The 15,188-nt window shown below is 33.9% G+C and overlaps 1 protein-coding gene across 9 annotated transcripts in view; it reads right to left on the bottom strand.

Moving 5' to 3' along the window:
* lmo7a (LIM domain 7a) overlaps positions 1-15,188 on the bottom strand; it is an 81,932-nt gene that overhangs the window by 47,967 nt on the left and 18,777 nt on the right. For all 9 annotated transcript variants that reach the window (XM_056465100.1, XM_056465101.1, XM_056465104.1 and 6 more), the window contains exons 5-6: positions 1,125-1,155; positions 329-442 (exon numbers count right to left, since the gene is read on the bottom strand). In XM_056465100.1, the coding sequence (XP_056321075.1) occupies positions 329-442; positions 1,125-1,155 (145 nt within the window). The remainder of the gene's footprint in view (positions 1-328; positions 443-1,124; positions 1,156-15,188) is intronic.

The following is a 15,188-nucleotide window of genomic DNA, read 5'->3' as shown; positions in this document are numbered from 1 at the left end:
ATAAAGTTAATTTAATTCATCTTAAAAGCTTAAGGCAACCATGATTTTTTTTTTAGTGTAGGCAATTTAATTGCTTTTAAATAAATGTATTTCAATCTAAGAATGTTGGTTGTACTTGAAAACAGACAGAACAGCCCTTTTCAAAGTGCATTTAGTAACTATGAGCCCACTGTACTGCATTCCTACAAGATATCTTAAATACCAGAGAGCATATAAAAAGAGATTTACACGGTCAGCTACTCTAAAAGAATCAGTGGTATTCAAACAAACAAGTTCTGAGAGTACATACTAGAGGGAAATAGCGAATAATGTCAGTATTATATCTTACCTTATATAGTGTGGTGCCAAGTAATCCCTCGAAAGCCTTCAGTTTTAGGTAAGGTCCATTATAAAAAGGATCAGCATGTGCCTTTCTTCCCAACCAATATATGGTGATTAGAACCTAAGACGCAAATCAACACATTAGGCCAGTATTAGTACATATTTTGCAACAAATTACAGTTTACTGATACAATAAAAGGCTGTGTGCAAGCTGCAATAGCACAACAAACTAGCATAACACAAAATCAGCACATTTAAAATAATTTCTCAAAGAAAAAGAAAATTAAGCATTGCCATAACATGAATACATTAAAATTTGAAACTATATAAAAATAGAATAACAGAGCACGCAAACTTTTGCCATCACATGAATAAATCAATCAAACCAATTAAAAAATCTACTTCAAATAGCAATAATGCCTCAAAAGATTATTAAAATAGAAAATAATATGATTAAACTTGATGTATTTATATTTTGTGTTAGTTTCTCACAAATCCACCAATATTTTATTCAGACATTCACTCCAGACATCCATGTATCCAGACAATCATTTGGCCACTGCATTTGCTTTCTAGAGCTATACTTGAGATTTAAAAGAGGCCTCTTAAAATGCTTCTCTGATATAATGCCACAGCACTACTTTAAGAGATAAGCAGACAACCACAAACCGCAATGTGGGAGCTGTAAAGTGAGCATTTTATTAGACGCCACAGGAAAAAAGCAAGACTCCTAAGGCTCACAGAATATTGCAAAGGAGCAAATTAGGGCATAAACATGATTTAACATCAGCACTGGCACTTACATTTTTGAGCCTCCTGCTGCTCTCCTGGTGCCTGTAGGGGAGAAGAGGTGTTTGGTTAATCGCTCACAGCCTGGGAAAAGTACAATAAAAGAACAGTGGGCATGTTTCGGGTCTCTGTGTGCACTGGTGAATGAGCTAGAAGGTGAAAGCACAATCCCATCAGGCCAGCTCCCAGTGGCTCTAAACAAAAGAACACAGACTGAAAACACGCTCTGAAAAACATGATATAAAGACCTGATGAACAACAGAAAAACGACCCTGTTTTAAAATGGACCACAATTTTTTATTTCAGAAATGCAACAAGCAATGCATACGCTGAAGATGTATATGCACAACAGTGTACTGTACTGTGTGTTCTACTCATATAGCACCACCTTGTTCTTGATTGGTTATTTATGAGCATTGTCACCTAAGGTTAAGACCAAACAGGATCACAATAAAAATACCACATTCCACTAAGTAAAATGTCAATGGCATCTTGAACTTAAGATCCTTGACATCCTGCTGTTGTGTGCAACAAAGTAAGGTATTTCCTTCTTTGTTGTTTTGACCAAAGAGATTATATAAAATCTGCACCATTTCCTAAATAAGGGACCCTTTAAGTCCCTTATTTTGAGTTTAAGAGTAAAATTGTTAACATATATGTTATTATTATTGTATGTTATAAGTATATTAATCTGGAATTTAGCTGAGAAATATGTTCAGAGAACTCATCTTGTGTGCTTGACTAAATGTATTTTAATAAATGGCCTCAATGCTGTCGTATATATTAGCTATTATAATGGTTCTGCTTTTTAAATGTCTGTTAGAAACAGTTGACCATCTGGCTAACTTTGGATTACTTATTTTAACATTCAATAGTTTTAATTATATAGTTCAAACACTACACTCAAAAAAGATTTTGCTGGTTGTTTAAACTACTTATTTAAAATAAGCTGAATCAACACAATTCTGGAGTTTGTTTGGACAACTTAATAGTTTTATGTTCAGTCTGTTTAAATTTGTAAAAACAAGTTAACTTAACTCGATTTGTGTTAGGACAACATGAAGGAATTCTTGGAAACCAGCCTTTTTATAGTGCATTTAGGATGGTCAGTAAGTCAGTTGGGATGCAGCTGTACTTTACTGTACGCCTGTTTGTTGCCATGCTTACCTATTGTTTCTATTTGTTTATAAGTGCCTCTGCTTTTGTTTAGTTACAGTATGTGTCTATTATTCTCACTGTTAAATCATATCTTCTCCTAAATAATCCTAAAACTAAGGAGATGGTTACTGATTTTAGAAAAAGAAAGAGAGAGAGCGAGAGAGCACAAAGCAAAACTCATCCTGCATTAATTAATGGAGAGCAAATTCGATAAGTAACAATTTATAAATATATGGGTGTGATGTTGGACAACAGAGTTAAGTGGGATGTATGGACTGACTGTCCATACAGGAGAAAGCTTCAACAGAAAATGTACTTCTTAAAGAAACGGATGTCTTATAATGTTGACAACACATTGTTAATCATGTTTTATTGTGCTTTTCATTCATTCATTCATTTTTTTGTGTGGCTTAGTCCCTTATTAATCTGAGGTTGCCACAGAGGAATGAACTGCCAACTTATCCAGCATATGTTTTACGCAGCGAATGCCCTTCCAGCTGCAACCCATCACTGGGAAACATCCATACACACTCATACACTACGGACAACTTAGCTTACCTAATTCACCTATACCACATGTCTTTGGTCTTTGGGAAACCGGAACACCTGGAGGAAACCCACGCGAACACGGGGAGAACATGCAAACTTCACACAGAAATGCTAACTGACCCAATCGGGGCTAGAACCAGGCTAGGACCGTCTTGTTGTGAGGAAATCGTGCCACTCACACCCCTATATTTGAATATGTTAATAAATTATTTGTATTCTAAATATGCCTCAATGGTTACACTGAAGACATATAGTGACGCCTATAGTGTTTTTGTTGAAAGTATCGCAAGAGTTTGTTTTATCTGTTGGTATGGAAATTTCAACAACAGCCAGTAAGTTGTTGGGAATAAACTAATTAACTAACTAGGGCGCTTTCACATCTGTGGTTTGGTTAATTTGGTCCAGACCAACGGCACCAAGTGATGCATTGTAGCATTTTTCTTCCGTTTTGGATCCTTTTCACACCACACTGACTGATTTGGTCTGAACCAGTTGAAAAGAACCAAAAATGCAGTCATCTGACAAAATCCACATCACTCATTGGCCAGATTTTATTGAACGTATTTCCTAAACTGCTTTAAAATTGGTCAGAATAAACGTGCGGTAAAATGCCAATGGAACTCCCGTAGGAGGCGTGAATTAATTTAGCTAAACTGCAATATGGTCATCTTCCGGAAATATTCCCAACGATCCATCAGGTAGTGTTTTTCCCCCTCTCTCACTGTTTAAAACTGTTGGTAAAGAGCTGTCAACAAATATCTTTCCTCCACACCACTCTCCTCTTCAAGGGAGTCTCGGTATGCTTTTTTGGTCCGCTGTTGGTGCGCACTCTATATTCGATTGCTATATTCACACCCGCCCAAATGAACCGAACCAAGGGGAAAATAAACTGTAGTGCGATTCAACTAAACTAAATAAGGCAGGTGTGAAAACACCTTAAGTGTGCTTTGTGTTTATGTTCTCCTGGGATTCTGTGGGCAGTACAATCTCACGAGGAAACATCACTATTTTATCTTATTGTCAGAGAATTGGCTAATTCGTATGACATTCATTTGTTGTTAAACATAAGATTTTTAAAAGGAGGCTTGCCCCGAACCCCATTCTAAACCCAACCATCATTTGTCATAGATGAGATTGTACAAATTTATACAAACTAGCCACTAAATCAAAATGCTACAACTTGCTGCGAGATTGCATTACTGGAGTATTTATTCTCATGGGTTAAAGACTGACTGAATTTCACAAGTCATGTTGGATTGCAACCACAGTTATGAGTCTCCTTTACATATGTTGCACTTTTTATGTGGTTATAGATAACTCAGTAGTACAGTAGCACATGCCTGGCCTGTAGTATTCAGAGCATTTAATGACACTAAAGTGACTGAGAGCACCTGCGCTGTACATACTGTACCATCCTGGCAGTCCCTATTGACATCCATAGAGCACATTCTTCCAGCACTAACAATACTCTTCAGAGTGAATACGAATACATTTTTGGCTGGGACAGTCTTGTTGTCAGATTTATGACAAGAAGAGTGATTCTATGATGTGTGTTTTTAAAGCTGGTGAACCTGTATGACATGTTCATCTAGCTGAATAAAGGCGTTCACTGCTCCCGATAACAACAATTTATTGCTCCAATAAAAGTCGTAAGAGGAAAAGAAGACCGTGTCTGCCATCAGAACAAAGTCCACATTTACAAAGCCGCTGGAAAAAAAAGTGTCAAGAACATTCTGCCTGAAACGCTTGTTACCTAATGATAATTTATGAGCCATGAAAAAGCCAAAGGATTCTTTGTTGGGGGGAAAAATAGATGGAAGGGAACTTTTATTTTGGGAACCTTAAAGATTTATTTTGGTTTCGTGGGATCAGATGATCAGATGAGATCACATGAATATGAGCCTTTATTTATCAGCAAAACCTTTATATTTTTAAGGTGTGTGTGTGGGGGGGGAGATCATAAGATCATGTTATTTTATATGGAGGAAGAACTGATCTTGAAAGGGAAAGCTTAACCAGCATTTCTATACAAATCTGGACAAAAAGTGCATCTGAAAATTACAGTTCTGCCAACATTTATTCAGTTTCTCATCATGAAAAAGGTACAAAACTGTGTACTGTAATATTGTGTCTTCTGAGGATTGTAAAAAATTATTTTTGGAAAATAAACCAGACCTCTTTTTTAACTAACAAATATGACCAGAAGATTTCAAACATCAAGAAGGATGCAAAGATACCATAAAAGAATAAAACTATCATAAAGGTAGACATTTACAACTACATTTGACTTCTTTCTCACAAAAAGCTTTAACATTACTTCACAAGACATGTGAACATGATATATTTCCCACTTTTTGTTGTTGTTGTTGCAATCATACTAAAAAGAGGCCAGATTTTTTTTAAATTCCAGATTTTTTAACATTTATAGATTGGATTGGTGAATAGGCTATTTATATTGTTAAAACAGGGTTGCAGTGTGATAAAAAAGTGCATTTGTGTTCAACAGGCACTCTTGGCACTCTTTAATACTCCGTTCTTTAGTGAAAGAACTGTGGCTGGAACATTCCAACAGCAACAGCTCATTTTTCTACTCAAAACCCTGTCAGACATAATCAGAGACAAATGCTTTTCAATGGGGTCTCTATTCACACATCAGACTTTAAATGCTTTGAACTAATGTGTCTAAACAAGTACAAGACTGCGTCAAATTGCCTGTAATCACCCGTTTGTTCCCAAGGCAAAAAAAAAAAAAATGTTGTTAGAGCTAATGACTGTTTGTGAGGATATGATGTTTTCACTGTTATATTCTCACAAAAGGCGACATCAAGCTAATGCATTCTTGAATTTTCATGTGAAATTAACTACATTCCCTAAAGCTGTTTTTCACATATTTTCAGGGCCTGATGATACAGTCTGCGCAGGTCCCTGTCATAAACCAAACAGTACTAGTCCGTGGGAAAGTTGAACTGACATTTAGGATGTGTTGAACCAAACAATTTGTGTATGTGTGATTATTGCGTTGGATCGTTTTAAAGCAGAGCACAATAGAAAGTTCTGAATTAAATTGTGCTGCATCCCTCCAAACAATGTTCAAACCACAGAGGCTCATAAAGATGTGGTAAGTGAAAATGTCTGTAATTGAGATAACATATATCATCTACACACAAGACCTTAAATTAACATTCTCCAAAGTGAAATATTGTTGGTCATATAGGTTGATCATTAACATTAAAATCAAAAGATTGCACTAGACTTGTACAGGTATATATCCAATACATTGCACTGTGATCTTTTTTCATGATCAGCTCATTATAGTGTTTTCAGATTGACTGGTGCATAAGCTTGAGTTGAATATAAGATTTTCGTGGACAAAAAAAAAAAAAAAAAAAAAAAAAAGAGTTAGCATATGGTCACATGTCTCTGTCACAACAAAAGCTCATGGGTTGAAAGAAATAAAACACAAATGTTTAATTTTGCTGTTATATACAATCAAAATGATAATAATAATATATTTAAATGATTAATATCAATTCAATAGTACTGTTTTTCTGTTTTTAAAATAATGAATAATTAAATAAATGAATAATAAAAAAATTAAATTAAATTAAATTACAACTGCAATTATGTGTGATTACTCAATTTATTCTGCCTGTTTTGTAGTTTTTTTTTGTTTTGCTGTTAATAAAATAAAATAAAATAAAATAAAATAAAATAAAATAAAATAAAATAAAATAAAATAAAATAAAATAAAATAAAATAAAATAAAATAAAATAAAATAAAATAAAATAAAATAAAATAAAATAAAATAAAATAAAATAAAATAAAGGCTGCACAGTGGCGCAGTGCATAGCACATTTGCCTCACAGCAAGAAGGTCGGCTGGGTCAGTTGGCGTTTCTGTGTGGAGTTTGCATGTTCGCGTGGGTTTGCTCCGGGTGCTCCGGTTTCCTCCACAGTCCAAAGACATGCGGTATAGGTGAATTGGGTAGGCAAAATTGTCTGTAGTGTATGAGTGTGTGTGTGTATGGATGTTTCCCAGTGATGAGTTGCAGCTGTATAAAACATATGCTGGATAATTTGGCGGTTCATTCTGCTGTGGCGACCCCAGATTAATAAAGGGACTAAGCTGAAAAAAAAAAGGAATAAATTAAATTAAATAACAACTGCAATTATGTGTGCTTACCCAATTTGTTCGGCCTGTTTTGCAGTTTTAAAATTTTTGCTGTTATAAACAATTACAACGATAATAATAATACATTTAAATGATCAAAATCAATTCAATAGAACGGTATTTCTGTTTTTAAAACAATGAATAATTAAATAAATGAATAATAAAAAATAATAAAATAAAAGAAAACAATAAAAGAAAATAATAAAATTTTAAAATAAAAACAAAACAAAACAATAAAATAAAATAAAATAAAATAAAATAAAATAAAATAAAATAAAATAAAATAAAATAAAATAAAATAAAATAAAATAAAATAAAATAAAATAAAATAAAATAAAATAAAATACAAACAGAAGATATGTGTGCTTGTTCAATTTGTTCTGCCTGTTTTGTAATGAAATAATGCACACATTGTTTAGAGGGAAGAAACAATATATAGTCACCAGCCATTGCCATAGCCAAAAATGGTATTAATTTTTAGGCCTTACCTACACTTGGTCTAAATGACATCACAGGCCTCAGCCAACATCCACAACATACTTCTAGAATTTTTAAAATATTTCATCCATCTTCCACATAAAAAAATCAGGTTCATAAAGGGTTGGTGAAGACCTGCCAATCCCTTTTGAGGAAACAATTAACTGACACAGTGACAACAGGAGGGCAGATTCATGACACACCAACACCCCTCATTTATAAAGCCCAACATTAAAGGGTGTGTGTGCATAGCTGGGTCATTAAGACCTCACAGCCCTGTTCAGTGACATTCAGCGGGTAAAGAATGTTCCTGGTTTCACAAACGAAAGCCACTAATAATTACTCATGTCAGCTTGCATCAATCGCTCTTTGTGTTTTGGTTTCTTCACTTACAGCTCCATCATACAACATAAACATTTCAATGAAGGAACTGACTACCATTGATTTAATGCATCCTCAAAGACTTGATACATTCTTATCTGATTCACCAGCCACAATCCACACGTAAACATTGTAAGCGTATAATTTTGACTAGTGTGACGAACGAGTGCCGCACAAACGCAGCTCTTGTTTGTCTGCTTATGGCTAGGACAATTGAGCAATTCACAATCTATCACTGATGCCATCCAGTGCCGCACGCCATTGAGCAAATAACATATTCATTCTTTCACAGCCTTTATAATGAAAACATTATACAAACCACAACAATGTAAATCTTCAATCCTATAAACTTTTGATATACAACAGTGTACCAACACCACTGTTGTACTGACCTGAACTGACTTATGCAGCTGTGAGAAAACAACAATTTTCCAGTGTTTTTCCATTATGGTAGATTGAACCAGTACAGTAAATTGTATATTGTACCATTGTACCAAAAATATCTGGAGGGCAGTCTCTTACAAAGCATGTGAATGTACTGAAAGAACCGCTTTTTAAAGAGATGTTTATGTGTCAGTTCAGCTGGAGCATGAGATGATGGGATATACAGTATGCTGAACAAGAACAATATTGTTTCTGCACCACAGTTGTTTCTGCACCACATCCATAATTATGAACACTATATACTACAATGCTGGGGCAAACATTGGACAAACCCAATTGTTGTGTTAAAGCTTTTAATGATTTTTAATTATTCATTTCATTTATTCATTTTCCTTTACTTTAGTCTCTATTTCAGAGGTCGCCACAGCGGAATGAACCTCCAACTATTCAAGCATACATTTGAAGTCAGAATTATTTAGCCCCCCTTTGAATTTTTTTTCTTTTTTAAATATTTCCCAAATTATGTTTAACAGAGCAAGGAAATTTTCACAGTATGTCTGATAATATTTTTTCTTCTAGAGAAAGTCTTATTTGTTTTATTTTGGCTAGAATAAAAGCAGTTTTTAATTTTTTAAAAACCATTTAAAGGTCAAAATTATTAGACCCTTTAAGCTAATTTTTCTTTTTGATAGTCTACAGAACAAACCATCTTTATACAATAACTTGCCTAATTACCCTAACCTGCCTAGTTAACCTAATTAACATAGTTAAGGCTTTAAATGTTACTTTAAGCTGTGTAGAAAAATATCTAGTAAAATATTATTTACTGTCATCATGGCAAAGATAAAATAAATCAGTTATTAGAAATGAGTTATTAAAACTATTATGTTTAGAAATGTGTTGAAAAAAATCTTCTCTCCGTTAAAAAGAAATTGGGGGTAGAATAAACAGGGGGGCTAATAATTCAGGGGGGCTAATAATTCTGACTTCAACTGTATGTTTTACACAGCAGATGTCCTATTTTTAATTATTATTTAATTATTTTCTATTATTTTTATTACAAATTTTAACCCAACAGTTTGGTTCTTTCATCTCTGGCCCAAATTATTTTTTTTCTTTACAGTGCAGAATATTAAAAAGCAATTTTTATCAACTTTATGAACTACTGGAATGCTGAAAGAGATAAAATTCTTTATCAATAACATTATGTAATCACTAACATGGCAATATGTTCACTGGAAAAGACAATAATAAAACACTGACAAAGTTCACACAGCTAGCAGGATTTCACCATCTTCGATGACAAGAAATGACAAGCTATGATTCACAGCTAGTCATATAGTGGTCATCTACAGACCAATACATAGTCCATACCATGATAATTTTTCAGTCATGTGCTTATGAGAATATATATTTATGAAAAGAATCTGGGGCAGCACGGTGGCGCAGTGGGTAGCACAGCAAGAAGGTCGCTGGTTCGAGCCTCAGCTGGTCAGTTGGTATTTCTGTGGGAAGTTTGCATGTTCTCCACGTGTTCGAGTGGGTTTCCTCCAGGTGCTCCTGTTTGCCCCACAAGTCCAAAAACATGAGCTATACAGTAGGTGAATTGGGTAGGCTAAACTGTCCATAGTTTATGTGTGTGAATGAGTGTGTATGGATGTTTCCCAGTGATGGTTGCAGATGGAAGGGCATCCGCTGCGTAAAACGTGCTGGATAAGAGTTTCGCTGTGGCAACCCTAGATTAATAAAGGGACTAAGCCGAAAAGAAAATGAATGAATGAAAATAAGCTGGATGGTAATGTATTTAATACATCCTGCATTTAAACATTAATAATACGCACGCTAAGTACATGGACAAAACAGAGATCATGCAAATCTCAATCACAATAGATTTTAAAGGGTAAAGCTTTAAAACTGCTGTCTAGAAATGTGTGAGTTCATTTTAAGTTAAAAAGAATTTCAAACAGCTTTAAATTAAAATAAAATGTAAACTTGATGTACTTAAACACCAAAACAACAAACTGAAAATTAGTAATAATAATATGTATTAATAATAATAATAATAATAATAATTATTATTATTATTATTATTATTATGATAATAATAATAATATTTATTATTATTATTATTTTATTTTTATTATGTGTTACACAAGTAAATAACTTTTAATATTAAATAATAGAAATTATAAAGAAAATGTATAAAATAAAAGCATAAAATATAACAATTTTTGGTCTAAATCAAACAACTTATTTACTCAAAATATTAATAAAAACCTATTTATCCTGAGCAATTTATTCATTAATTCATATTTCTTCAGCTTAGTCCCTGATTTATGAGGGGTCGTCACAGTGGAATGAACCACCACCTAATCCAGCATATGTTTTATGCAGTATATTCCCTGTCAGCCAAAAACCCAGCACCATGCTGGGAAACACCCATTTACACTATAAAAAATGCAGGGTTCCACACAATTCACTCATGTTGTCCCAACACAAATTGATTAAGTTAACTTAACACTTTTAACAAATTTATGTGGATTGAACATAAAAAAATTAATTTGTCCCAATGAAATCTCAAGAATTGTGTTGTTTCAGCTCATTTTAAAAAGTAAGTTTGAATGAGCAAAAAAAAAAAATGTTTTTGAGTGTACTCTCTCATTCCCATACACTCATACATGTGTGGGAAACCTGATCACATGGAGGAGACCAATGCAAACACCGGGAGAACATGCAAACTCCACACAGAAATGCCAACTGGAACTTTTATCACTCCAACCACTACTTTAGTGGATGCCTTCTGTAAATTATGGCTTAACGTATTACAAAAGTCATTACAAAAATAGTAATAACACATTCTAATGTATAGGGAAAACGTTTCAATCTCCACTATACATTTGTTTTGATGTTTTAATATAATGTTGATCATGTTTACTGGCAGACATTAACAGGCCATGAAACTGAGCAGCTGTCATGGTGAAAGAACAGCCCAAGGGACAGATGACCTGGAGTTGTTTCCCTCGCTGAGACACTTGCTTTTCATGGACTGATGAGTAATAATGAATGCAGGCCCTGCTTATCTCAAGCCTGCCAGCAATAGCCTGCAATATCTCCTCACGTTGCCCTCTGTGTGACTATGAACATTCGCCATCAAACTCCACAAGGGCTATAAACCACAGATCTGTGTGAGAGATCTGAGAACTTTAATGTGGCGTACAAACTATGCCCTCACATTTCAGAAAGTTTACTGCCATCTGTATTAGCTGAAAAATGCCTGTATCGCTTCAAAACAGAAAAATAACGCGTGGCATTTGAAAAAAAGAAATGACTGCTGAAAAACAAGCCCTACTAAATATCAGTGTTGAAAAACGCTGATCAAATATCATCTAGTTCTCAACCAGCTTACAGTTAGTACATGCAAAATATATGGTTTACACAAACCCACAACAGAAAACACAAGCTACAATGATAGCATTCTTGTTGTGTACATGATGTAAACACCAACATGTTCCTGAAGTATATAGAGTTACACCAGGAGGACGAAGCAGAAAACAAGCTAAAAAAAGTAACAAGAATCCTATCACCGCTGCACTTCATCTAGTGTCAAAAAGCAGCTTGTCAGTTCTAAAATTAGAACCCTGGACCACTTCCGACAAATGCCTGTCAGTGGACACAGATAAACCCTCACACTCGGCTACAAACACACACCCTCAGACGTATACGAGTGCGGTAAGTGATTATAATGATAGCCTATGGGGACTGGATGAGTCCTGTTTAATCAGAGCCTCAGTAGATTGCTATGGCAGCGAGGGTGTGGTGTGGTAACCGTCATGTAGCAAGGCTTCATTGTTTAATCTCGGCCCACAGGTTTGTGTCTGATGGCACTGTCACTTTTACTGAGTCAACAATGACAGGCCAGGCAGAAACACCAAGCCTTCCTTCACCATATTCAAAGCAGTCTTATCAATATGGGAAGGATGATTTCAGCCATTTGAATCATTACTAATTTGTGTGTGCCGTGATGCAGCTTAGATATGTCACAGTTCTCTGGCACACAGCAATAATTTGTGCTGGACTAGTTTGAGCCAGAGCTGAACACACCTTAGTCAAATGAGGCAGTTCACAAAAGGATCGACTATCAGAAGACACAGGAAATGCAAACAGTCCACTAAATGAATTAATCACCCACACAGATCTTTTTGTTATTGTTCCAAACGGAGTTATTTTGATTCAATATTCATATTTTTCTTTTTTTTTTTTAAACCGATTGGAATCGGACGTTACCTCTCAATCAGGACTCAAATATATATATATATATATATATATATATATATATATATATATATATATATATATATATATATATATATATATATATATATAAATATATATATATATATATTTATGGCACAGAGTTAGACCTCTTTCTTGACTTCACACCGAAACAGCATCGCATGCAGCATGACACTTTGTTGCAGAGGTGCTATTGGTTAAATACTAGCAAAGTAAAACACAGAAACAGCTTGAAGCAGAAAGCGCGAGTATTTCTGCCGTCTGAAGGTATTATAAAGTTGATGACAACAACATTGCCATAGCAAACTGTGAGATATGTAAACTTGGGATTGCCTGCCGGTTGTTTTAAGTTCGGGTACTTTTGTTTTTAATATAAATTTTTCTTTATATTATCGTTGCACTAAAGTCCAAAAGTGAAGAATTGATGTTATTTATTACTTGATTGTTCAAGCTACCTCACAGAAGTGCTCTGTTTGTCCACAGAGTTGTTGAATGGTAAAATAAGGTGAATTAAATAAAAAATAAGGAACATCCTAGATCTGTTTTTTTTTGCTCCTCTTTATTCTTTTTTAATGTATTTAAGAAGTTTGGGTTCGGGTTTTGGTATTAGTAGATACTCAAAATCAATTGACTCAGACTCGGACTAGAGGGACAAAAACCTGATCGGGACATCCCTAGATGCAGAATTTTTCACAAACATGAAGAAAACAAAACAAACTTTTACATTTTTTAATATCGTTAGCATGTAAGACTGCCTACATTTAAATTGTGTATGAAATTGAACTTGATATTTAATGTATTCATGTAATGTATCCAAATAGTTTCAAAAAAGTCATTTAAAAAAAAATAAAAATAAATAAATAAAGTGAATAAAGACTGCCAAGCTAAAAAAACTTATGAAAATAGGCCCACACTGAATTTCCGAGTGCAGAAATCCATAGATTTCTGCATATTTTTAGCCCATCATTGAGTCTATTTATTTGCTTGTGTAAATGTCTGTAAACTTATATTTATTCAGTTTTTTAATTAATTTCAGTAATATTATTGACTAACATGAAAATGTTCATATGATTACATATAATAATAATGTATAATACAGTTTGTAAAGTAATATTTTCTCTCTGTCAGTAGATATATTATGAGAGATTTGCTTTGTTTGCCAAATAAGTGGATCTAATTGGATTTGCGATGTAAACATTTAATTAAATTTAAAAATTTATTTTTATTTATTTTTTTGTTAAAATAATCCCAAAATCATTCTACATAAATTTGCAGATTTTCTACAAAATTCTCAGAAGAAATATCAAATAATGTCTGCAGATTCTGTCTTACCCTACGTAAAAGTACCACAATTTAATGACTTGTAAGGTCATATGGCTTAAATAAATATCATCAGGTTAAATAAATATTTTCAAGACACACTTAAACACTCTGCTTAAAACAGAAAACTATACATTTTGCCTTTCAATAACATGAAAAGGGCGTTTCAGGCTCCTTAAAAATGAAATGTTTTGCTAATTGGATTATTGTAGCTAATCATTCTAGTCATCCAGAGTTTAGAAATGACTCAATCAGTTTAGTGAATCTTGTGAATCAAGTCAGAATGATTTGTTTACACACTGAACTGATCCAGTTTAGCTTTTTGAGTTCTCAATGATCAATTCTCTGATAGCAAAGATTGTCAATGAATGACCAATCTGCAAGTCACATCTATTGCAGGAGTTCAGAACACTTGTAAAATAGCACACAAGTCCAAACACTTTCATATTTTTATGGTGCATTTGCTTGCATTTTAGTGAAGTGTAAAATCTTGATTCCCTATTCACTGTAAAACAACTAGCACATTATTGAATATGTATCCTTTTTGTGTGTTCATATGTCAACAAGTCACAGTTGAATTGACATGAGGGAAAGTGATGAAAAAAATTGTATTTTTCTGTGAACTGTTGACTTACGAATGTTCTAGTTCACTTACGTGACCTGGAAAATATAATAGCCTAGTAATTCTTGTGCTTTTGTTTGCAAATATCAAAGCAGCAATGAACATGTCAGAGCTGGGCTGACAGATCTCACAACGTCACTGTCTCCCAAAGACACACCTGTGAGAATACTGAACAGGTTGATCAACATACCATGTTTTTTTCACAGGTATGGGCTGATCCAAACCAATGAAACTAAACCAGTACAGCACACGCACACAACACAAACACCTGCTGAGAGGAGAATTCACTCACGGAAAGTCTATTTAATCTGTCTTCATCTCAAATTTACACACAGACAAACACAAACAGGCCACTTGTCAGCATCTGTTTTAGTGATAGTGAGTGTTTATGCTTCACCGATGAGGGCGATTCTGCTGTTTTAAGATCAGATTATATATTCACTGCAGGTCTACTGCCTTAATTGACTCTCCTCTTTCATTTTTCACTTAACAAAAAGGCCATTTCAATGTGTTTTTTTTGTAAACAAAACAAAATCATACAGAAATAGCGTAATAATTGATCATATGATCAATTATTATGCTATTACTGTATGTTAACAACCACAACATATTTAAAATAGCCATTCAAAGTGAATTTCATAGACTAAAAAAAGATTTAGAATTTACTTTGAAGTAGTAGAATCCCTAAAAATCACACATAATTATAAATAATGAAACACAATA

The sequence above is a fragment of the Danio aesculapii genome, chromosome 9 (genome assembly GCF_903798145.1).
Source record: "Danio aesculapii chromosome 9, fDanAes4.1, whole genome shotgun sequence".
NCBI lineage: Eukaryota > Metazoa > Chordata > Actinopteri > Cypriniformes > Danionidae > Danio > Danio aesculapii.
This window is presented reverse-complemented; position numbering and strand designations above follow the sequence as displayed.